The sequence below is a fragment of the Camarhynchus parvulus genome, chromosome 4A, assembly GCF_901933205.1.
Source record: "Camarhynchus parvulus chromosome 4A, STF_HiC, whole genome shotgun sequence".
Taxonomy (NCBI): domain Eukaryota; kingdom Metazoa; phylum Chordata; class Aves; order Passeriformes; family Thraupidae; genus Camarhynchus; species Camarhynchus parvulus.
In genome coordinates this window covers 2,346,385-2,371,311 of record NC_044600.1, presented here as the reverse complement: position 1 = coordinate 2,371,311, position 24,927 = coordinate 2,346,385, and the positions used below count along the sequence as shown (strand labels likewise).

At 39.5% G+C, this 24,927-nt stretch overlaps 1 protein-coding gene across 4 annotated transcripts in view; it reads left to right on the top strand.

Annotated features, from left to right (window-relative positions):
• PCDH11X (protocadherin 11 X-linked) overlaps nt 1-24,927 on the top strand; it is a 420,711-nt gene that overhangs the window by 290,751 nt on the left and 105,033 nt on the right. For 3 of the 4 annotated variants that reach the window (XM_030967927.1, XM_030967925.1, XM_030967926.1), the window contains one exon: nt 8,862-9,060. The exons of the other annotated variant lie outside the window; for it this stretch is intronic. In XM_030967927.1, coding sequence (XP_030823787.1) covers nt 8,862-9,060 — 199 coding nt within the window. The remainder of the gene's footprint in view (nt 1-8,861; nt 9,061-24,927) is intronic. 4 annotated transcript variants of the gene reach the window in all.

Below are 24,927 nucleotides of genomic sequence, written 5' to 3'. Positions count from 1 at the left end.
TGGAGGAGCGAGGGATGAGCTCAGTGATACAATGCAGCACTTCAATTTGCAAAATTCTTCCCATTTGCAAATAGATATTTCAGACATCCATTTAAGAATGCATTATTAGCATGTAGTTAGACTCTAGTAACTTTGAATATTTCATGTATTCTACTGTAAATAACAGCTAAATCTTATTCATTATCACCCTGATAATATAAGCTGTGAAAATAGTGATGCAAATGGGAGATTTCTGACTTTAATCAAATAAAACACGACCCTTTTTCTTAAAACAACTTGGAGAGAAAAATAGATCTTTCAGATGTTTAAAACAAAGCCAAAGTATTCACCATAGCATTTATCACCCAGAATCTTTCCTATTTACAATAAGAGAAATTGAAGGAATGCAAAGTGAAAAAATTCCTTTATTTCACTATGTGGAATTACTTCTCTTATGGAGAGCAAAATTGTGAGATAATTACAATTGGAAAGGGAATTTCAGGACAAAACTTTTAGTGGAAGTTTTCTTGATCCAAAGAAGTTTTCCTGGACTACTGGAGCCCACTAGAGAGTGTCCTGCTGATAAATGTGTCCATCCTAGGATGCTGGAATTCACTTTGTGCAAATCAAATGCAGCATGAACTGCATCATTGCTTGCAAATTTTGGCCTAGAGCTATGTTTTATAAATGCCAGCAGCTTTTCTTGGTAAACTCTTGCTTCTTCCTTAACCAGTTCGCCTAAAGGTGGAGTAAGTACTGCTGAGGAAGAGTGGTGACCTTGGTGGCCAGCACACTGTAAATTTAAAATTAAGGATGGGTAATCAAGGTGGTTAAAAGATCTTTTCTCAAGGCCACAAGGGTATCTGTTGCAAGGATAACTCTCTGATACAGAGAGCAGAAAAGAGAACGCTTTCACTGCTCTCTAAGAAGATCTTGAGTTTCCTCAGAGTCCATTTTGGACAAGGGAAAACTTTTTCTCTATTCTTTCTCTTCTCCAGAAAGATCAAGATGTTTTTATTGACAGCTGCATGAAATACATTCATTTTATCCTTGCATTTTATCTCTCATCAATTCCCATTCCAGCTAATCAAACACTTGATATCAAACATTATAGATTTCCTGCTCTAACAAATAAAATGCTGTTATAATAAAGGTGTGCTGTCATGACAAATGGAGTGAGACAGTGACATGCCAGAGAGCTGCCTTGTTACTCATTTTAAAAGGATTCTTTTGGCTTTTTTCTTTTTAATTTTTTTAACCATAACAAAATTAGTTCAGTTCAAGAGCTCCATGAGTGCAAATCAAACATAAAGTTACTGCTGGTCTGTATTATATTAACTGCTTTATAATCATCCACACTGGGAGAAAAGATTTTATTTTATAGACTGAAATGCAGCTGAAGTTGCACCACTGCTTGAACTGGAGCAGTTAAGAACAATCCTTACACAAATCTTATTTTGCTTCTGACTTTGGCACACTTGCAAGCCAAAAAACCAAAATTAGCTAGAAGTCCCTTTTTCTGGGAAGCCCTAATAAGAACAGCTCCATTTCCTGCCTCAAAATGATGAAAGCACATTTCCAGGCTGCTTCAAGTGAACACTGGTTCAGCTCCTGGGGTTTCACACACCAGTGTTGCTTCAGAAAGATTTGACCTTTACAGGAAAAACTGAACAGGGAAAAAAGTGGCAAAGGGAAATGGGATCAGGTCCTTGAGGTTTCTTCCAGGTCTCTCCAGCCCTAATGACCTCCTCAGGGTTGAATTTACCCTTGGCTATGACACAAAAGGACCTCACTGGAGATCTGTGAGTAATTCACTGGAACATTTATCATTCCATGTGTCCATACCTTGCTCATGAAGAAAAATGACATTTATTTATCTGAGCCATGCCTAAAATGTATAATTAGCACAATGAAATTAGAGCTAGAGCCCCATGTACGTTTATGACAATAGAAATTCTCCTCTATTTCAATATTAACACAAAGAATTCACAATTCTGATAAAACCCAATCAATATTTCTGCTGGAAAAGGTTCCTGCTGCTGGGGTAGCAGTCAAGAGTGATGTCAAATATTGCTGAAATGGTTCTGTGTTATTGTTTATTATGGTGTTCTTTTAACTGTAAAATGGCTTTGCCTATCAGATATCAAGCATTCAAGATGATAACACCAAAGATGATGGAAATTGAAGAAATGTATTAAAGAAAAAAATCAGAATTTATATTTTCCTCTTTTTCAAACTTAGCAACAGCACAGCCATAGTGCAACTTTCATGTGTAATTTTAATTTAATCACATGTCAAATTGAAGGCTTAGATGAATTAAACTTTAAAAAGCATGCTTTCAGCTATCATTTTGACATCTAGCATACAATAACTGCCTTTCAAAAGCTAAATAAAATGTTTGACATGCTTTAAATGTTATTTCCAGTTTTATTTGCTTTTTATTTCACTTCTTTGTTGTTATTTCAAGAAGCCCAGAAAATACAATTTAATTGCTAAATGTTGCTGGGGAAAGTCTTATGAGAGATACTGTGGTACAAGGAGGATTAGTGTCTGGAAATAAATACCCTTTGAAGTTGTTAATCAGAAATTTGTGAAGTTCCAGGTTCATAATGGGTTTGTTCAGCAATGATTTGGGGAATGGGTTTGTTCCATGACCTCGGTGCTGAGAGAGGACGACGGCAGTGTTGGTTTAGCCTCTGGTTACTTCAGTAAAAAATGGAAAATTTGCCTCTTGAAGCCAAGTGTTGGTTTCAAACCCCTTCCTTTCCCTGCCTGCATGGGAAGGGTTTCCCGGAGCTCTCTTGCAATGGCCAAGAGCTGCAATATCTGACATTTCCCTTATCAGCTCGCTGCAGGTTCGGCTGCCTGCAAGAGGAGCCTGCAGGGACCTGAACGTGTCATTCCTAAAAGGCACCGAGTGAGTGAGTGCTGGAGGTACAAGATAGTCCTGCAAGATTATTCCCCATCACTTGAGAGGATTCTTTGTGTGAGTGAATCCGGCTATAAGATCTGACAATTTGAAGTCATTTCCATTTGAGCAGGTGTAGGAGCACCATCTGTTCTGCTGGTTTTCTGTGGAGGGAGTAATTCTTTCATTGAAAATGTACAAATCTGTATGAGATAATCACCCATGTTGAATTTCTATTTGTCTGGGCAGCACACCCAGCTTTTATTTGCCCTTTTGAAATTAATAGGTTATGCTTGCTGCGTCTAAATAAATTAACAAAGTGGGAGGGGTTATTTACATCAATAAAAATGAAAGTCTAAAACTATTTACTTCTCTTATGCTACTGTGGAGCAGTTAGATTTTTAATTACAGTGGGAAAAAACAAAATTATTTATCAAATATTCCTCTTCTTGAGAAGGCATCCAAATTCTGTATCTTCCCTTAGTAATTAGTGAGGGTGTAAGATACTAGTTACTAATGTTAATGAGATTAAATTAGGAGGACTAGCAACATTTCTAACAAGAATGTCAGAAGGATTCTATTGGATTTCTTTTGGAAGTTTTTAAGGGCTGGAAATGCAAAGTTTTTCCAAAATTCAAAAGGGTAAATATGGTAAATTGGGAAAACAGAAGGTCTGTTTGATTTGACATGCAAATAGACAATCAGGAGATGAAAGGGAAGCAACCAATAAATTCGGGGCAGTGGCTGGAACATCTGAACTTGTTCAGTGAAAAAAGGCCTTGTTCATCTGTGTGAGATGATAATTCAGGTTATTGGTGTTGCCAGTAACTGGGGGTGGTGCTTTTTTATGTGAGGTAGGGAAAACCTGATTTTAATGCCCACTAGATTTGGACTTCTGAAATCAGCTGGGGATTGTCACTTTGCACAATTCCTCTTTCCTTCCCCCAGAAGAGGAGCCCTTCATTTTTCTTTTTGAAACAAACCCAACCAAACAAGACCCCACATCCCAAACCCAAAACCCAAAACCCAAACCCACTCCTACACAAGACCACTTCAGGACTCATTAATTAAATCATAAAAGATCAGTGCTGAATTAGAAAAGATGAATGCAACAGTGATGTGTTGTTAATGAAGTGTTTCTATCTGTGTGATAGTGGTGAGCAATTTGGCATCTTTGTAGATATCCAAGAGAAATACAGATCCCTGCTGGCAAAAATGGAAAAGTTTAATTTGAGTGAAAAATTATAATGATCTGTATTACATACTTTGCCTATGACAAAGCCATCAAAATAATGTAACAAGATCTTAGATTTAATGTGCCAGGCTGCAAAACTTGTGGGAAATACAGACTTATGAAAGAGTTAAGAGAAACTCTTTGAGCTGTATTTGTTGTGCTCGACTGTACTCTGTATGGGGAAAGGAAAAATGAAAACACTGGCTTGTCGCTGTTGAGTTTCAACACAAAGACATATTTCCCACTGGGTTTATGGTTGGATCCTCTCAGGCTGTTTGTTTTAATGTTATTCTGAGAATTCTGCACTGATAGTTGCTGGGTCCTGTTTGTCTCAATGAAAGCCTCTGCAACAAAAATTGCTGTTTTGGAACAAAAGGTGATAGTTGAGGATAAAAAGATAGGAGCTGGAAATTGTACTTTGATTAGGGATCTTCTTTTCTGTTTGCACTTGAACATAGTTGTTTTCTGGTTATTTAAGGTATTTCATACCCTCCTAACGTTTGAAGTAAACAAGCCACTGAGAAAATTAAAAATTTATTTCACTACTCCTTTATTTACTGGCTGCTAATAGTGGAGAGAGATGTTGAAGTAGTCCTGTTCTTTTGTACTGTCTCCCAGCATCTCCTAAATAAGATCTGTTTTAAATCAGAATTATCATCTAAATAATATAATTAATTCAGCATAAATTAAAAAGTAATGCTTTTTCTTTATGATCTCCTTTTAAATGGATATTAATTTGCTTCAATGAATGAAGATAATAAGGTTAATAGTTTAATGTTTCTCAGTTGATATCTGCTGCTTTTTCTATTACCTTTTTTTTTCCTTTTTGATTATAAATTGGCTAACCCCTGGTGTATAATACCAGAAATCATCCCTTCAGTGTATCCAAAGCTATTTACTTAGACTCATCTTTTATTATTCCCACTGCCACAGTCTAATTATTGTAGTGAAAGATTGAACACAGAATAGTTTGGGGCTTTGATCAGTCTTCATATAAATTTCAATAATGAGAGTAAAAGGTTTGCGGTTTTCTGAGATAATTTGATCCCTCCAGACACACTCAGCTTTTACCAACGGCAGTGAATGCGATCTGAGACCTCTGACAGCATTTGTGCCTGGTCTGTGACATCTCTGCAAGCAAAATACTTTCCTCATGCCAATAAAGAGTAATTTAATATTTTTAAATGTGGCAGAGAAACTCTAGACTGCTGCACGGTTTTTTTCCTTAAATTTTCACTTCATTGTCCCTATCAGTTTAATTGTCTGTATTACAAGTTCCTACATCAGAATCCTCCAAGAATACATGATAGGTTTGCTTGCATTTCTCTCTTTTTGAAAAAGTCAACCAACTGTCATCCAGATAAATAAAACAAACCATAATCCTTGTTATTCCATTACTATCAGTGCTGGCTCCCTTCGGAGATAAATAGAATAGCAGCTGGAGACTGAGGATATTTTGTAATCTTATAAATTGAAATTTAAATGCCTCAAGGAGGAAATTTCCAAAATAATTGTGACAGAAGATAAGTCCCGGCTTTTGGCAAAATTTTATTAGAATTACTTGTTCCAGATCGTTGTCTGACGCCTGCATGAATTAAAGAAATGGCAGCACTGCCATGTAGAGGAATAGCTGGGTTTTTTTATCTTGATGAATTTTTCTGGATGTGCTCTGTCATCAGTGTTATCAGGTGTGACACAATCAAATTTAAAATCATGAGCCTTTAGCTGGTGCCAGTTGATTTTGAATCATATGGGTCTGATCCTTCTGACTAATAGCATCTCAATTTATGCAGCTAAATATTTACCATTTTTAACTGAATGTGAGGGTTAGTTAGAAACATTTCTAATTTTGCTTGGGGTGTGGGATTTGCTTTTGCTCACTGGACTAGGAAGTTAAAAAAACATTGGTGACTTTCTGGTCTCCTCTACTGTCAGCTGGTTGAAACCTTCTGCTGTGTTTTGACAATGAACCCTGTAAATAAATATTCCTTTGTTTACACTCAGTGAGCCCCAGATGCACAAAGCTGTAACCAGTTGTACAGAGCAACAACCATTGTGTTCTCAATCATTTTCAAAAACTAGCATTGGTGTCTAATGCTAAAACTTGGGCTAAAAATGTTTTAAGAATACTTAAAATTCACTGGTAGCTTGGAGAGGATATAACACAACAAAAAGGCAGAGCAAACCTCACAAAATACAGTTTTTACAAGCAGCTCATGCAATGGAGGTGGATTTTTTCCATACTGTGAATACTAAACTCATTTCAGATGAAAGAAATAGCATTTTCCCTTTCCACATGTCATAGCTGTACATCTGTGCAAGCTGGGTGCAGTTTTGAATGCAGGGAGTGAATGAAAAACATTGCAGGAATGATTTCACTGGAGCAACTCAACAAAACTTCACTTCTTTGGGCTTTGAGGAGAGCACTGACTGACACTGCTGGTGTGGGTAGGGCTCTGAGAGGCAGCTGGAGTGGAGTGCAATAGGACACATCAGTAATTCCTGTGGTTTTTGGGCTGTGCAGAGGCACTCCATGCATTTTCACCCAGCTGTGGTGGGAAAAGGCAGCAGGAGGAGCAGGAGCACTGTCCCAGCCAGAGAGCCCTGGGGCAGCTGCAGGCAGCCAGCTCTGGAGCTCAGCAAACAATTCTTCTGGTGACCCCAAAAGTGCAGTGGGGGCACTTGGGGGTGTCAGCTGTGACCCTTTCACCACCTGAAACCTTTCCCAGTGGGCTGCCAGGCTGTCCGAGCTGCCACAGAGGGATTTTCTTCTCCTATTTCCACCCCATGGAACTGGGATCCATTCTGTGTTCAGCTCTTCAGAGCTCAGCTGCAGTGTCTTGGCTTGATCTGTTCCAACGTTTCTCAAAGATCTGCCAAATGAGGGAGAGTCTAAAATCTGCAAATTTGATAAACAGGAAATCAGGACTGGAAGGCAAAGGATGAAATCATCTGGAAGAAGGGGATGGCAGGAACAATGAATGCAAAGTGCCACTCTCAGGCTGCAGCAATCGATGGCAATAACCAAAAAGGAGGAGAAGATCAATAAAGAGGACCTGGGCATTATGGTGGTTGGCAAGGTCACAAACGTGCTGTGCTGCCATGGCAAGGGAGCCTGCAGGAGGTGTGAAATGATCCTGCTCAGGACTGCCAGGACCTTGGCTGGGGCTGGGTGCAGGGTTTTGGGCAAAGCACGGAGCCATGAGTGAGCTCCTGCACGGGGGGAGCAGCCAGAGAGAGCAGGAGCACCTGACAGATTGAAATAATAAGGTCTGTTTATTCTGAAGCAGAATAAAGTGCCAAATCCCAGAAAGATGAGTGGGAATAAGCAGACCGTGATGGATGGGACTGAAGGAGTGATTTATTTTGTAACAAGAAAGAGGCAGGTTCCACATTAGAAGAGAAGCTCTCCATTAGCAGTGGTGAGGCACTCAAACAGGTTTTCTGGGAAAGCCCTGAGTGCCTTACTGGTAGCTGTTAGGAAGGGCTGTCGCTCTCATCTGTCAGGGATGGCACAGGTGAGGTTGGTGCTGCGTGTTCTTGGCTGCACACGCTGCAGAGCAGCTGTCTGTGGGCATGTGGAACAATGTCACTGTGACAAAAAGAGACTTGCAAAAGTGGAGGAGCTGAAAATTCAATGTAATTAGCAAAAACTCAATGTAATTGAATGCTTTCAACACCGCCACCCTATAGGAACCAAATATCTAGGGACCCCTGGCAACATCTGCTCTGTTAGGAACACTATATACTTTTTTTGCATAATTGCGTCAAAAGTCTGGTCTTCAATTTTGCAAATCCCAGCAGTTCTGCATCCAGAAAGTTTTGCATTGCCTTTCAAATGGAATTTTGAGTAACAGCAACCTAAGAATATTTGAAACAGTTTGGTTTTGGGGTTTTTTTGAATCTTCCTGTTTTGAGTTTGCAAAACACGGATATCAGACACATCAAAACGAGCAGGAGAGCTGCTTATTTTTTGTTCATATTTTCTTTTTATACTGAGAGAGATTTACATTTCAGTTATTCAGTTCCTAAATCATGCAGGGTCACTTAGGCAATGAAAACTCTGTCCTGTGCCTGGTTCTTTGTTTCATCTGGCCCTTCCTTCCACGTTTGGGCTGAGATGCTTTCCATCCTCAGCTCCCTGGTTCCCAGCTTCCAGCCTTTTACAACAAAAATCAAAGGAGTTGTAATGAAATATCTGAAGGAGAGCAGGGGAATCTGCTTTTCATTCATTAGTTTAACGCCTGTGCAAAATCTATCGAAATTGTTTTCAACACAGAAGAGTTGTTGTTGTTTGTTCTTTCTCTGCCTCAGAAGAATCCAACAGCATTATAAATGTGTCACATTTTTTAGACCCAAAAGTGTGGAACAGCTTTTAATGGGAAAGAAAATGTTTTTTGAAAACTAGAAAACTCAGCAGTGAAATAAATTGAGCCTCAAAAAGTGATTGAAATCTCCAAGTCAATATTCAAAAGGTATCCAAAGACTTGTGAAGTCTGACAGAATCTCTTTAGTTTGAGGTGTCTTTCATTTTGCATCAGGGCTTACATTTTTAAAAACCAGCAGCAAGCAGTGCTGTCAGGTGCAGCGGGTTTGAAAGCAGCTCATGAAAGCCTGAAATTGTGCACAGCTCTGGGTAACACATCCTCGGCAGATAACCAAAACAACACATTGCCTAAATTGGCAGCGTTGAGCAATGGCCGTGGTGGAAACCGTTGTCGTTCTGTTCCTTCCTTGTAGCCCCAGCGCCGTGTCACCTTCCACCTGCCCGATGGCTCCCAGGAGAGCTGCAGTGACAGCGGGCTCGGAGACCACGAGCCCTCGAGCGGGGCCAGCGCGTCGCACCCGCTGCCCTTGGGCTTCCCACAGGACGAGTTCTACGAGCAGGCATCGCCCAACAGCCGCACCGAGGGAGATGGCAACTCCGACCCCGAGTCCAGTAAGTGCAGAGCTCTGCTCACCTCACCCATCATTGCAATCAATCAATCAATCAGTCAATCAGTCAGTCACCGGGCTTTTTGTTCCTGTGGGTAATTATTAAAAGTGAGCGTTGGTTTCAGCGCAGCTGAAGAAGCGCTAACCGCTGACTTCTGCTTCTGAAAGTGGGAGGTCGGGCTGGCTGTAGGGAATAAAACACTTGGAGCAGTTAAGGGTTTATGGATGAGCTGGTGGTTTTATGGAGCTGGTGTGCTGGGCACAGAGCAGCTTTCTGAGGAGGTTAACGCTGCTGCCCTAATGGTCATAAATACTGCGCCGAGGGAATTCACATTTTTTGACGTTTCCCTCCCCGACACTGCTGTGCGCTGTAGTTTAACTCTTGGGTGATGAGCAGCTCTGTGAAAGGACTGCAGCCTCCAGAAATAAGGGTTTCTTGATTTGCCCTATGAAAGCAGCAATGGTGTGTAGTAATAATCTCAGAAATTTTGTCATCTGCCATTGCCACTGTCTCCTTGTGATGTCAGAAACAGGGAAAATCAACAGGAGCAGGAGCTGTGGGCACTGGCTCTGCTCTCGATGCTGTGCTGTGATGTGATAGCCAGTTGGAGACTCCAGTGAACTTTAGTCAGCTGTTAATTGTCCAGAGGCTCCTTATCTGGATTAAATTGAACCGTGCCATTGATAAAGAGACACCTGAATGTCTCTAAGCCTCTAAGGCCTTGTTAGCGGCTTAATAAGTGATTTGGAAATACATCTGTTCTGGGCAAAACTTGGCCCAAAAGGTGGATTTCAGCTGCTGTAGTGTATCAGGAGGAATGAATTAGTGAGTGCTATGCACTTGAAATAGCTGCAGAAGGCAGTTACACTCTGCAGTGGCAAATCCAGCATCCAGCAGAGAGCATTCCCTGCCACTCCGAGCTGCCACATTCAGCCTGGCTCTTGGAAATCACCTCTGCCTTTGCTGCCCAGGACTGGAGCCTCAGGGGCTTTTTGCGCGCCTGAGGTGTCTCCTCTTTTTCTTTAATTTGTAAATTATTACCTAAGTTTAACTTTAAAATTTGTAAGGTGATATGTTTACTGAAATGATGGCAGAATATTATATTTTCCAAGTTGATAGACAGCTGACAAAAACCATCAGGTTTTTTTGATCTTGTGTTGGAAACAATCATTTGCTTTTGTGTTTATACATTTGAGGCTGTAATATGCCCTTGACAATATTCTAGGCAGCCAAACTGGGTTCTTCACAGAGTTAAGCTCCAAAGGGCTACAAATATATCCCCAAGGAAAGAAAATATCAAGTTATATATTATTTGCTGCTTTTGCTTTGCATACTCACGGTCTGAACCTTCTTTCCAGCTCCTTTCTGTTGCTTGTAACTGATATTTATACTTTACTGGCGTGAGAATGATGTAGATTAAATCAGTGCCCAGGGCCTTACCTGCAGAGAGTATGGGACAGGAGCTGGTGTAGAGGAGTTCCAGAACAGGCATGTGCATCCTGTCTTGCCATTTACAAAGAGGCTCAGGTTTGGGATTTGCCAATGCTTTTTGTGCCATTTTTGGGTTTTTTTGTTGTTGTTTTTGTTGTTGTTGGGTTTTTTTGGTTTTTTTTTGCTTTTTTTTTAATTTCAGAAGAAACATGTGCCATGGCTCTGGTAGAATGTGGCTCTACAAGTAACTCAGCTCTGACATGTGAATGTCACTGACACACATCCCTGTGAGCAGGCTAAGCAGGCATCAGATGTCTTTCCAAGTGTGAAGTTGAAGGAAGTTTAATCACCTGTCTAATTACCTGACAGTTCAGTTTTAAACTTCAAATCGCAGTTTAATTGGAGTTTATTTTATGTGAAGATTTTTTTTCCTTTCCAACTTGTGTCTTATTGAAACAGTTTAATTGAAGTAGCACTATGGTTACAGCAGGGAAAGCTTCTTTTGTGGCCCTTTTTAGTGTTTTATTATATATTTTATATATTATATTTTTCTATATTTTCTATATTAAATATATATTTTATATAAATATCTATATATTATTAGATAATTTGTATATTAAATATTTATATATTTTATCTATATTAAATATATTTTATATATATTGTATTTATATATTTTTATATATTATATTAATGGCAGCATCTAGTGGCAGGAATAAAAAAGCAGAAAAAGGGGAAGACCCACAGGATATTTGTGTCCAGTGTGCTGCTACACAGTGACTTGGTGCAGATGACAGCAACCCAAAATATCTGATGGGCCTGAGGTCCATGTGGTTCACTTGTGCATGCAGGATGCATTTAGCCAACAGTGAAACGGTAAAAATAGCTCTAAATGGACGGTTTCCTCTACAATCTTCTGCTGGATTTTTGGTTGGTGTTTTTTTCTGTATTCTAATTTGGAGTGGCTTGATGCAGTCACAGCATTTCTTGTCTTCCTTCATGGACTAAAATGTGAAAAGAGACAGGAAAATCCAGTCAGGTAATCTGAGTTCATACAGCAGAACAAGCATGGCCTTCTTTCCTCCCAGCATCTTTAATATCTGACCTGTCTTAATCTGAAACATTGATTTGTCACCTGGTGGGGATTTAGCTCAGCTTTGCCTTGCCAAGGAGAGAGATTTGGGATGAAATGATGTCAGGAATGTCCAGAACCAGCCAAGTGCCCTATGAAAGCTGGTGGCAGCTGTGGCATCACTCATGGCCATGTTCAAAAGTGTTTTCTTCCTCTTGCTTTTCCTGACTACAGTCCTTCAGTGCTATTTGTTTCTCTAATACTGGAAACTGTTGCATTTTTGAAGCTTTCCATCTACTAGCAATAACTAAGCATTTATTGCAAAACACTGGAAAAGATGAGCATAGCAAAATAAAATAAAGAAAAAAAAACAGCCTGAGAAATATTGGTGAGAGGAAGCTTTACAAATTCACATCCAATACAGGACTGAAGCAAGGAGGGGAAAAAATAGCTGTAAGGTTATAGTGGTTAGCAAACTGTGAGAAATTTATATGTAAACCTTTAAAATTAATTGACTGTGCTAATTAAAATTAGAAATAGGCTATTTAAAATGATTTGTCTTCTCTTACTTTAGTTCCCTCCTTAGAAAAACATAACGTTCGGTGTGGTAGATGCATCATAAGGAAGAGATGCCAATAAACTGTCACACTAAGTAAATAGTAATATAAAAAAGCATGTAGGTTTGTACAGAACCTTATCCTTAAGTAACAGCACTTTTGTACGTGGTATTCAGATATTTTCTCCTCATAAGTTGCTCAAATAAGGTTGCTCCAATAACTCCCTATGCTAAGGATTTTAACCAAACCGTATTTTTCCCTTCTGTTTAAATACAAAACACACTTAAAGCATAGAAAAATACCAGCAAATTCTCTGTGTCTGAACTTGCCTGGCAAATTCTCTCCCAGTGGTGCCCTCTCAGTGGCTGTAAGCAGTGATGTTGATCAAAGGGGTTGAAAGGTGCATGTAAACCTTAGTTCTGTTGGGTAATTTTATACATGTGTAAGATATTAATGACAAATTTTCATGCTTCATCTGTTTTTATAGCCTTATCGAATCTGTTTTCTTTCCTCTAGACAATAAAATTATTTTACTTTTTGTTTGGAGGAAAAATAGAATATGACTAGTTCAGCCAAGAAATTGGGCAGAGCAAGAGGAATGATTGCAGCTTGGGGACAGGGAGTGTGGAGGGGAAGCCAGAAAACCTGAAAGTAATCTGCAATTAAATAATAGCATCATTTTGTATGAAGAAAATGGAAGTATAAACAAAGCTAGCTGAAAATTAAAGTTAATGAGGCAAATCACACTGAGATTTCAGGGTCTCAAATAGGAGCAAACTGGTGTATTAAGGAGAGGGGGTCTCCATGAAGAATATTTAACATGAATTAGTGACTAATAAGCCAAGGAAGTTGCATTGAAAATCAGCAAGTGTAGAGCTAAAGGGGAATCATAGACACCATAAGTTTGTGGCCATGCCAAGCTGGTGCTGCCAGAGGTGTCTGGCTGATTATTTCCCAACCACACCTTCACACTGTTGAAGAGCTGTTTGGGTAGACTGGATTGAAGAATTCTGTGGTGTTGTGAGTTCCCCAGGATGAGGTGAGAGATGAGAATCTGTCCCCAAGTTCTCAGAGGCTGATTTATTATATAATGATATTATATTATATTATATTAAAAGAAATTGTATACTAAAACTATACTAGAGAAAGAGAAAGGATACATCAGAAGGCTTGACAAGAATGATAATGAAAGCTCGTGACTGACTCCTCAGAGTCCGAGACAGCTGGCTGTGATTGGTCATTAATTAAAAACAATTCACATGGAACCAATCAAAGATGCAGCTGTTGGTAAACAATCTCCAGATCACATTCCCAAGCAATGAGATAATTATTGTTTTCATTCTTTTCTGAGGCCTCTCAACTTCTCAGGAAAAAATCCTGGGCAAAGAGGACTTTTCAGAAAATATCATGGTGACAGAATGCCTGTGGGTTCAACCACTGGGGAGGGGGAAAGGTAAATTTTAAATCCATGGATTCCCCAGTTCCATTTGTCCCACAAGGCACAACTTATGGACAGCACATGGGGAAATGAGGAGTAGCTGAGGCAAAGCTCTGCTGGCTTTAAGTGATCACCAGAGTGCAGAGAATCAGCCCTAGGAAGAATTGAGACTGCAATCTGTGGTGTTTCACCACATAAGAGGGAGGTTTGCAGCAAGCAAGACATCTGCTCATGATTAAAGACAGCATATATTTCTTCCTCCAAATTAAAAGAACACTTTCACCTTGACTTAATTTTTGATAAGGATGATGTTGATGAGCACAAAGGCAGGCTGATGAGGAATGATGATAATGGCACTAAAAGTCAGAGCAGGTTCAGTGCATTCATGTGGAGGAGAGGAGATAATCCTCCTCCCAGGATATCAAAACTGATAGTGTTTTCCTTATTTTTCTGTAATTCTGACACACAAAGTGTCAAGAAAAGATAAAGCTCTGGTCAAGCTCCACTACTGGAAAGCATTTACAAAGAAGAAATTGATATATATATAAAAATATAATGTAATAAATGTTGTCATGGGATTCCCAAGAGTAGGATGAGATTAGGTCCATTATCTCACTTCCATGATATGTATTTTCAACATTGGGGAATGCATGTACAGTTCATCTATATATATATTTAAGGACTAATAACTGTTATTGCGACATTTGGGTGGAGCATTAGTAATTAAGAATTAAAAGATGTAGAATAATACAAGAATGGAAAAATCTCCATAATTATCTTCATTAAGGAGTTTGGCATTAAAAAGTAGGAATGTATCAATGAAATATTCCAGTAGCTCAAAGCCAAGCACCACTGACAATAGAGGAGGAGGTGTGCATGACACGAGAATTGGATTTTGCTAAGGATTTGAAGTAATAGCAGTGGGATGAAATCTAATAGTTGAAAGTCATTCTCATAGGAGCTGCTGTATGTAACTAGTATATAAATCACCAACTGAAAATGACATAAAGAAAAAAACCAATTGAGTATTACAAAGATAAACTATAAATCACCAATACCTAATGTGACTGTGAAAAAATCCTGGGTTGCTCCTAGCAGAGGGAAAAAAAAAGAAGAAAAGAAAAAAATCCCAGGGGGTGGCTGACACCATAACAGGCCTGTTATGAATAGGGTTGGCTTCCCACATTAAAGAAAGGTGAATTCTCATGAGAAACAGGCATAAAGAAATATTATTAATAACAGGGGAATGGGATGCCCATATACAGAGAAAGGAATTAATATTGGCTCGTTCAGACTGCAAGGTGAAGGCTGCCTGGGGCTGCTCTCACATCACAGCAGGGAGGGGAAGCCAAAATACAGCACTGGGCTGGTTCCAGGGAATGGGCTGGTGCTGCCTTTAAACCAGCCAAGGCTGGAAATTTGGGGGCTGCAGATGAGACCAGTGAGGAAGTACAGAAGCAGGGCATGAGAATTCAACCTGGCTGTAAAAAGGAGCTGGATAAACTTGTGAGAGAGAGGGCAAATGAATTCTCTGTCTGTGAGAGCAGCAAACCAAGCGTGTCACAAAAGAGATGGCTCTTCAAGGCTGGGGATGTGGAATCCAGGGCTGAACCTCAGTGTTTGCTGAGCCCCAGCTGTGCTCTGGGCTGCAGCTGGACACAGGGCTGGTCACCACCAGGCTGGGAGTGTGGCCATGCCACCACCATGCCCAGGGACAGCCTAGGGGGTGCTGCACCTCTGCCTGCTGGAGAAGAAAGGGTCAGCACAGGGCTGCAGACAGGGAGCTTATTGTCCCTGGGAAAAATGCCCGAGTTTTCTGCCATGCTGACTTGTCTGATAATCAGAAACTCTGCAGTTGCTGAAATATACTCTTTAAACATCATCAATAAGATGCTCTGGCAGCTGGATTTCAGACCTCATGCTGGGGCATAAGAAAAAGTAAATCTACAAAGTCTTAAGTTTCTTGTTCCCTGTCCAAAAACTGGACTGCCAACAGATAGAATTTTTTTTTTTTAACTATGCTTTCAGTTTTTTTTCCTTTCCATCTTCTGTGCTTTTTATTTCCCCAGAAAGGTTGAAATGCAATATTTTAGTTTGGTTGCTGCTGAGTTATAAACACACTTAGGCCTAGCTTAAATAAAAAAAGAAAGAAGCTGTCATTAGTTAAAGATAACAAATCTCAGGCTAAAATACATCCCAGTCTCCCACATCTGCCCACTGGGCCCTTTAACTCCTGCTGTATTGGGCTTTTCTAACCCCATGGCTGAACACTAATAATTAAGTCAGAAAGTGCTGAGGTAATTAATCTTTCTGAGGCAATAGAGTTTGATTGATCTTCTCCCTTTAATCAAATTAGCTCACACATAGGTGGGGCAGTGTAATGGCTGAGCAGGGCTCTGTAGCACTCTGTGGAGTGCCAGCCCAGCAGTGACCCCGGCGAGAGCGCCATGAATCACAGCTGGGAGCCTCCAGAGCCACCTCGGAGGGGTTCCAACCCCTCTGTGGGATTTCAAACTTGGGGGGTCTGGCAGAGATCCCCACCAGGATGAGCTCCCCACTCCTGTTTTCAGGTGTGTCTCCCTTAGGGGGGCAGTTTCTCTCTGCCTGGCACGTGTTTGAGGGCACTGAGGCATCAAGCTCTGTGAATTTTCCAGATGTTTCAGCTCTTTGTTTCTAAAAATCATTTTATTTATTAGAGTAAATGATTTAAGAGTAAATTATAGTTATGTTATATTTATATTATTATAGTATATTATATTATTATATTATAGTTATATTATATTATTATATTATAGTTATATTATTATATTATATGTATAATATATTCTATATATTCTATATTACATTTGTTATATTTATTGCATTTATCATATTATATTATTATATTATTATTATAAGTTATACGGTTTTTATAAAAATAATTTTAGTTATCGAGTTATTCAAATAATTTTAGTTATAGGGAGTGGAGCAAGCCAACAGAAACCCCTATAAAACAAAGCATGATGGTATTTTGGATTTGTTCCTGCCTGGAGAGTGGCTAAAAGGGCAGACTGGAGAGGTCAATTTGCAATGATACAGATGAGTGGCTTTTGCAAGCAGATTTTCACTTGTACCTGAGAGGATACAGATTGCATATTCAGAAATAATTCCATGATTTGGTAATTTGATCTCTGGGTGCCTGACTTAAGAGTTATTAAAGCAGCTGACACAAAGAAGGGAAGATGGAAGAAGCAAATTAAATTAAAAAATGCAAAAGCAAAAAGATTGTCCTGCTCGGCCTCTCAGTCAAACATGGCACGACACACACAGACACTGAATTTTAAAATTTTATACTTTCTGTGTATAAGGAGCACTCTTTATAAATTATTTTTAAAGTAAACTTTAGATATTTTATTGCTGATATCAGAATATAAAACCTTGATCTACCTTTTCTACTCTTTGAAGAAAAGGAAGATAAAAGCAAGTTTTCTGAGATGCACCTTATTCTTTCATGCAAAATCAATGGGGATTGATGAGGAAAATCAATGGGGAAAATAAGCTGGGTTTTCTGGACTGCATAGTGGGATGAAGTAACTCAGGCAATACTGACATATTTGTGAATGCAACTAAATGAAATTCTTGACTGAGGTTTATAATAGAAGTTACTCTGTCTAAAGTGATTGGAAAGAAAAGCTCCACCTTCACTCACTTCTCATGGAATAATAAGGAGGCTTTAAAGCATTTGTTTTGGTGGGGGTATTTTTAAAAATAAATGAGATCTGACATTTATAAACAGTGATTTAGTGGCAGATGTTCTGTGATACATATTTATGTTATCACTTAAGCTGACATGGTAATGGATAATCCTATTTGTTCTGTTTATGAAAGTTTTAAAATATATTGCTATGGTGAGCAGGCTGGTGGGGCAGAGGAGGAGAGAGAACAAATTCCTTCCCTCCAGTTTTTCAGACTCCTTTCAGCTCTGACTGCCTGTCTCTCTACTTTGTCTCAAACTTTCTCTTCTTTCTTCTTCTGAGAGCAGAAAAACATAGATGATGCAATTTCTATTTTTTTACCAAATCAAGCTAATCAGTCGCTGCAAGAGGAGCTTTAAGCAAAATATTAAGATTTTTTTAGCATTGAGTTCCTGTTTTAAAAATGGAAATATGAGGGGGAAAAAAATTGTCTCTTCTGTATAATTTAAGCCATGTGAAAAATTTCATAATTATAATTTGATTTGAAGCATCATAATTTATTACTTGATTTCTACTGTGATTAATAAAAAAATATATATCAGGAAATATATTTAAAGACTGTCTGCAGCTACTAGTCTTAAAAATTAAATAGAAAAATTGTATATGTTGAACAAAGCAGATTCCCAAGTGATGGTGCATTTCAAGTCACAGCATTTGCTGACTCAAAGCTGATCAACTCAATAAACCCAGTCACTGTTGTTCCTGTTTGTGTAGAGATGTGGTCATCCTTTAATCTGATTTAACTTTTGTTAGGGAAACAGGATTGATCCAGTCTTGAAGCATGCATTAGGAACAGCTAGAATTGTTCCAAAAGGTCATTTGTATCCATATATTCCTGAATAGGGGAGGTATTTTTACCTTTACTCTTCAAATAACTTTTAGCTGTCTGGAAAAGCAGCATATTGTTAATAAAGCGCTGTTTCTGTCTTTTTTTGAGGTTGTATGATTGGCATTGTGATCTTTTTTATTTTCTGGTTGCTGTCCAAACCTTGTTCAGGCTGCTCATCAGGGGAACAAGGGCTGGTGTCCCTGTGCCTGCTGCTGGCCCAACCCCTGGCACTTTTTGTGAACCTTACTGCTCACTGATGTGATGTGTTCATTCTCAAAAATAAAATATATTTGCCTGGCTTGAGCTGAAGAGACCTGGGCAAAATATTTATGATTATACTTTTGGATTTATATTACACCAGAGGTTGAGATTCTCACCTTTGTGTTCAATACCCATAAATAACGTTGCTGCTTCCTACTTAGTGGCAGGGTTTTGCAGGGATTCTGCTTTATTCCTGGTGCTGTGTGAGTCAGTAGTGCTCTGATTAATTCAAGTGACATTCTAATTGGTGTTAAATGTTGTCAGAGGTAGCTCTGTGTGCTGCTGAAGTCAGCAGCTCCAGTCTCATGTCCCCATTTCACAGTTCTCAGCCTGGCCTCGTGCTGTCTCAGTTTGTACACGTCCATTCCCATGTTTCAGTTGGAATTAGGTGGTGAAATCCCTGGATTACTGAGAGAATTTTGCCCTGTGTTTGTGGGCTCTGAGCACATTGTGGCTGTTAGGCTGATTTTCTGCTCCCAGTGCAATTGCAGCAAAACCATCACAAATACGTGTAGAACACGAGTGGCGCAGATCTGTACCACAAACATTGTGTGCTAGCACTGCTTCTATGTGCAAATCAGGCCTTGTTTTCATTTCACCTGTAAAAAGCAGTTAGCTCAGGGATTTCTGATTGCCCAAGGTCGATTCCACGGCTGGTGCTGGGGTGAGTGTGGGCAGGCAGGAGCTGTGAGGGGAGGATCTGGCACTGCTGGGCCCACACCACCCTGGGCGAATTCAGAGACACTGGACAAACAAACAGTCCATTAAATCTCTCTTCTTTCATAAAAATATACAAAACAATAAGTGATTTACGGGAAGTGTGCGAAAAAGTTTGCTACAAAAACTGTAAACATCATAAAACTTAGAAAATCTTGAAAAAATCAAAGCGACACTCCCCTGCATCCTTGAGGCCAGCAACACTGGCCCGAGGGCTGTGTTTTGCAAATGCTTTTGTGTCCCTCAGGTTTGTGGCACTTCAGCCATGGTGGGAAGTGATAACGGGCTGGGGGAATGAGGTGGAGCAGGACTGCACAGCCCCCTCAGCTTTTCCTGCTCCTTTGGAATCCTCTCTGCCCCTGCCATGCCTTGCTGCCCAACAGCTCTGTTGTGATCCTTGGCCTTGCAGTGCCTAAAGCTCTGCTTAAAGCCTTGGGGCATCAAATTAAAGTTCTGCCCTCATGTTAATAATAAACAGTAATAATGATAGTAACAACAGTAGAAGTAGTAATATTACTAATACCAATACTACTACTACTACTAATAATAATAATAAAGTAGTAGTAGGAAGCACCAATTGATCCATCCAAAATGCTATTTCCAGGAAAATGCATGGCTGTATGGCCTGCTGGACTTCAGTTCCTCTCATTCAAAATAGCCCTGTGTCTATGAAGATACAGCCAGAACAATCATACAATTTCAATAGTTTTTCTTTTATCTGAGTGATGTTACAAACCCAGTGTCCCAGAAGATGTGTCCTCTATAGGGTGAGATATTATAAAGTCTGGCCCTCATCTAATACTTTAAAAGAAAGCAAACCTTTCTCTACCAAGAAAGGCTTTATTCATGTCCCACACTAATCATACACCAAAGAACTATTTAGAAATAGAAAGACAACCTTTGCCTCTCCTCCTTAGTTGTAGTACATATAAAGAAAAACAGTGGCAATAAAAGGAAATAGGAGTGGTGAGAGAAAGCACTTTGAAAACTATAAAGGCAAAAATTATTTTTATCTCATTAGAACCAATATTAAAGCTTTTCTTTATACACATTCTCTTTTTTTTTTACAGAGGGTCAAATATCACCGATTACAGATTCTGCTGGGGCTGACCTCTAATCCTTCTATCTCTAAAATTAGCTCCTTATTTCTCTTTTTTGTGAAGATCACAGGAATCTTTCTCCACCAGCCCCCTGATTACCCTAACCTGGAATGTATTCAGAGTATTGTGAGAAAAGGGTCCATCTGTAAGTGAAGTAGCTCCTTTTCCTTATGTTGCTCTGTCCTGTGAATGGAATAACATCTGTTGTGTCTGTGTTTAGGGTCATATTAGGAGAATTGGGAGTTTAGATTATTACAGCCTGATTTGTATGATTAAAAGCATATAAACAGTAAAATAATCCGCTTGGATATTGAATTATCCAGTTTTTCATTAAAGGATTCATAATTAAAATATGTTAACTTTTAGGAAAAGGATGAGGTGCTTCCTCCTACATTTTATTTTATTTTTTTATTTTACATCTGCTAAGATACAGAAAAATTTTAAAAGCTGCAAAAGCTGCCTCATAATTCTTTCTTTATGCTTTTTATAATACTGAATTTTAAGGATTTGTTTTTCCTTTGGAGCACAGATACAAAGGAACACAGTTCTGCTTTGCACATTCATCTCTAACCTCTGCCATCAACTCTGTATCTCCCATCTAAAGAGTTCAAGAGAAATCATAATACAGGGAAGCAGATGTTTTCTCTTTTGTATAACACCTATTCTTGCTGAATGGGGATAAAAGATGGTAAATGTGGGGGGACATTAATATTTCTTGTCAGAACGTGCTTCACAGCCTGAAGAACCTCATATACATAATGATAATCAAATGTCAGCAAGTAAAAATAGAGATTTGTTAAAAACCAGCTGTGCTGCACAACTCTTTGACAGGAATAGGGAAATGCTTTATCCAGTAAAATTCACAGAATTTATTTAGCAGAAACTGTAGCTGTTAATTTTCATCAAGACAGAAGGTTAACAAGTCTGAAATGGATGGGGCTGGTTCAGCCTCGTTTCATGACCATGGAGAAAGGAATTTTTCACTCTGCTAGAGCTCTCACTTCCCTCCCAGCAGATTCCTCTGTGGCCCCATGCTGCAGTTTCAGCGCAGCTTTTAATGCAGCATCATCCTCATGTTCCCTGAGGATGGTTCGGGGACGAGTGACACAGCAACGTTGCTGTTAAATGCTCTTGCCACCAGCTGTTTGTAGGCTTTTGCAGGTTTTTGTAGGTGTTTGTAGATGTTTTTAGGTATTTGTAGGTGGTTTTAGGTATTTGTAGGTGGTTTTAGGTGTTTTCAGGTGGTTTTAGGTTTTTGTAGATATTTGTAGGTATTTGTAGGTGTTTTCAGGTGTTTTCAGGTTTTTGTAGGTGTTTTGTAGGTGTTTGTAGATGTTTTCAGATGTTTTCAGGTGTTTTCATGTTTTTGTAAGTGTTTGTAGGTGTCTTCAGGTGTTTGTAGGTGTTTTTAGCTGTTTGTAGGTTTTTGCAGGTGTTTTCAGGTGTTTGTAGGTGTTTGTAGGTTTTTTAAGTGTTTTCAGGTGTTTGTAGGTGTTTTCAGGTGTTTTCCCCAGGGTGATGTTGCAGCCACTGCCCCATTTCCCAGTGGAAATGCCAGGGTGATCTCCTGTGTCCTGAGCAGTTCACATTTTCTTCTTTTCTACGCTCTGAAATATCTTATCTCTCTTGGCCTTTGTGGCTGCGTTGCCCACCTTTAATTTCTCTGTCCTTTCACTGGATTATCCCCATGTGGACATCACTGGCCCTTTCAGTCCTGCAGTGTGAAGCCTCCCCTGCTCTGGAGGGCAGTGAGTGAGGAGCCGTGCTGGACACAAACCCCCAAACACAGAAATCCTCCCCCAGTGCCTGTGCCTGTCCCTGCCCTGGGGACAGGGGCTGCTCCCTGTGCCCCTCACTGGCATGAGCAGCTCTCCAGGAAATTTGGCTGGCACAAACTCCACATCAGGAAATATCCTGGTGTTTTAGCCAAGGATCAGCAGCTGTGTCACAGCTCACCCACCCTCTGAGCTCTCTCTGCACCCCTGGAATGCCAGAGATCTCAACTGCAACACTGATGGGGCTCTGGGATATCTAGAAGAGAGTTGTGCTGCATTTATGCTTTAAAAATTGATTTCCCTTTAAGCTGTAACTGCACCCTACTATTTGCAGTCACTGGGAGAAAGTGGCTCTGATGTTCTGCACTCACCAGTCTCTGACCTGTAATGCACAATTTGCAGATAAGCACAGAAGAGTAAACAGGGGGTCACAGAGATTTATTTTTTTTTATTTTATTTTCTGTGAGACTGGCACAGCCAGGCAGCTGCATTTCTAATTCACAGTCACTCCATCCTCTACCCCCCAGGAAATATTCTCTAATCCATGAGCGCTTTTCATGCTGAGGTGAGATGTTAAATAGCAAGATTTGCTCCTAAATAATAAGATTATGATACAAACCAACAAGAACAGGGATCTCAAGGTTAAAGATAGCATTTCGCATTCAATCTGAGCTGGTAGAAAGGAAGAAAGAGATTAGAGAAAAAGGAAAGAAACAAAAAAAGAAAAGAAAAAGAACAGAACCCTGCCAAAGTGAAGCTGTGACTACATCAAGATATTTAATATGCATCATAAAAAGGCTTTTAAATCTGATGTTAGTGTGTATGTGTATATATATATATAATTAAGGTATATTTGTTTTCCATTGCTAAATTATTTCTGTAGAGACAAGATCTTTCTCAGGTATTTGCTCCAAATGTACCTGATGCAAATCATCATGGTCTTTGTGGCAAGTGTAGCTTCTTGCTAGAAGAGGGACATATTTAAGGCAGATGGCAACTTTTTTCTTTTTTTTCCCCCACAGCAGTAGAAGATGGTTCCAGTAAAAATATTCTATCTTTATTCAGATGTCCATGGTAACAAATAGAGAAAAATAAAGCAGATTTTTCTCTCAACAGAAACCCCTTTGAAGACAAATGTGGTTTTGGTTCTTTTTTCTTACTCTAGTCTTGGTGGTATTTCTGGAATGAGTTTGAATGTTAAGTGTTTTCTCTGAGCTTCTGCTAAGATTCTGCTCTGAAACAGAAAACTGTAAAATCAGTAAGATAAACCCCAGTGTTTGGTTCTAGTCCAAAAATATTCACTTTCTAGAAGAGAAGTTCAGCTGAAAAGTGAGATGCCACTTTTCTTTCGTGTTTTGTAGGAATAAGGCATTTTTCTCTGGAGTCCTTGATGGATCTTGCCTTTTTCCTCCCCTTGTGTCAGTAATTTATGTAACTTCTCCTCGTGCCAGAAGAAGTTGTAAAATGTATTTGTAAATTACTGTTTGAGAATCTTGAGCTAGAAGACCCGGTTTATTTGATGTGAAAATAATGCTGGTTTCATGTGTAAGATATATAAACTGCAGCAGTAATGTTGCATTGATTGCAATGCTTTGTTTGGAAAAAAAAAATACAAGCAACTCTGAGTGAACAAGGCAATTTGCAGCCTTGATTAAATAGAGCAGACAGAGGAATGGCTGAGGAGGGAAAAAAAAGAGCTCTGAAGCTGTGGACAGAGCAGTTCACTCAGCACAGAATTTCTCCTCATTTTCCTTTCCTATGCTTCAGCTTGCTTACATATTCAGCAGCAGAATGATGAGTTTGGAATATTCTTTTCCCAAAACAAATCAAACTTAGCACTACCTTTGAGCAGGGCCCTTGTTGCCTCAGGATCTTATTAAAAATCTGTGTACCAGTGAGTGAGCCCTGGTGTCAGAGGGATTTTGGGCAGTCCTGCTCTGTTGACATTTTCCCAGTCTAACTTTGGGGTCCATACTGGGGTACAAGTGACACTGGCTCTGTCTGGCCAAAGGGGGGATCAGTCCCCAAAATGATCTTGAACCAAATATGGTGCAGCTGTGAAGTGGTTAATAGCCAGAACTATCAATCTATAAATCATCACAATTGCTGTTTGCAATTATAAAGCCAAGACATAAATTAGGGAACTCTGGGCAGCACTGTAGTAAGCACAGCCATGCCCAATTTCACTATGAAGTGCAATAAATAAAGTGATAGATCTTCAGATATACTTCTTCTATGAATAAATGCAAATAAATTGGACATGAAGGCGTTTTGGGTGGTTGAAGAGAGTACTTGGAATTTCAGCAATGCCAGAACTAGATAAAAGACCATTCTTAATGTACAACCACCCCTATAGGTTTAATGTACAGAAGAAAAGAAGAACTTTGTTTCAAATCTAAGTTTGAAATAATCTTTAACATTGAGATTCTGCCAGTGGCTGGGTACTACAGAGACCCATTTTCCCCAGTCACCAGGAAAACAAACTACCTATATGTAAATTCAGCACCTTTGATCAGAAAAAAACCCAAGTTTTGAATTATATTATATTTTCATTTTAACATGGAATCTTGTGTGTGCTTGGAAAGCTGAACAGCATGTCTGCCTTTAGCCTGTGCTCATTTATAATGAGTAATTATCTAATGATGATGGTGTTCAGCATGCATGAGAACTCCTGTAGCAAGATTTGGAATTTTAAGGAAATGCTGTAGATCAAATGATAATGTCTCATTTGTATTCTCTTAGTTCCCCAGTCACTCCTGCATTTCATAAAGCAGCTACAGAAATGGACTGCAAATCTGCATCAGTTTTGTGGGAGATGGGAAAAGGCTCAATGCTCCTCAAACAGTGCAAACAATTCTTCCCCACACCTGGCAGCACCAGGGGATGCTGTCCCGAGGAAATCACACCTTGAATAAAGTGAGTTTTCAGTCCTGTCAGGAAGGGCACCACTCCTGAG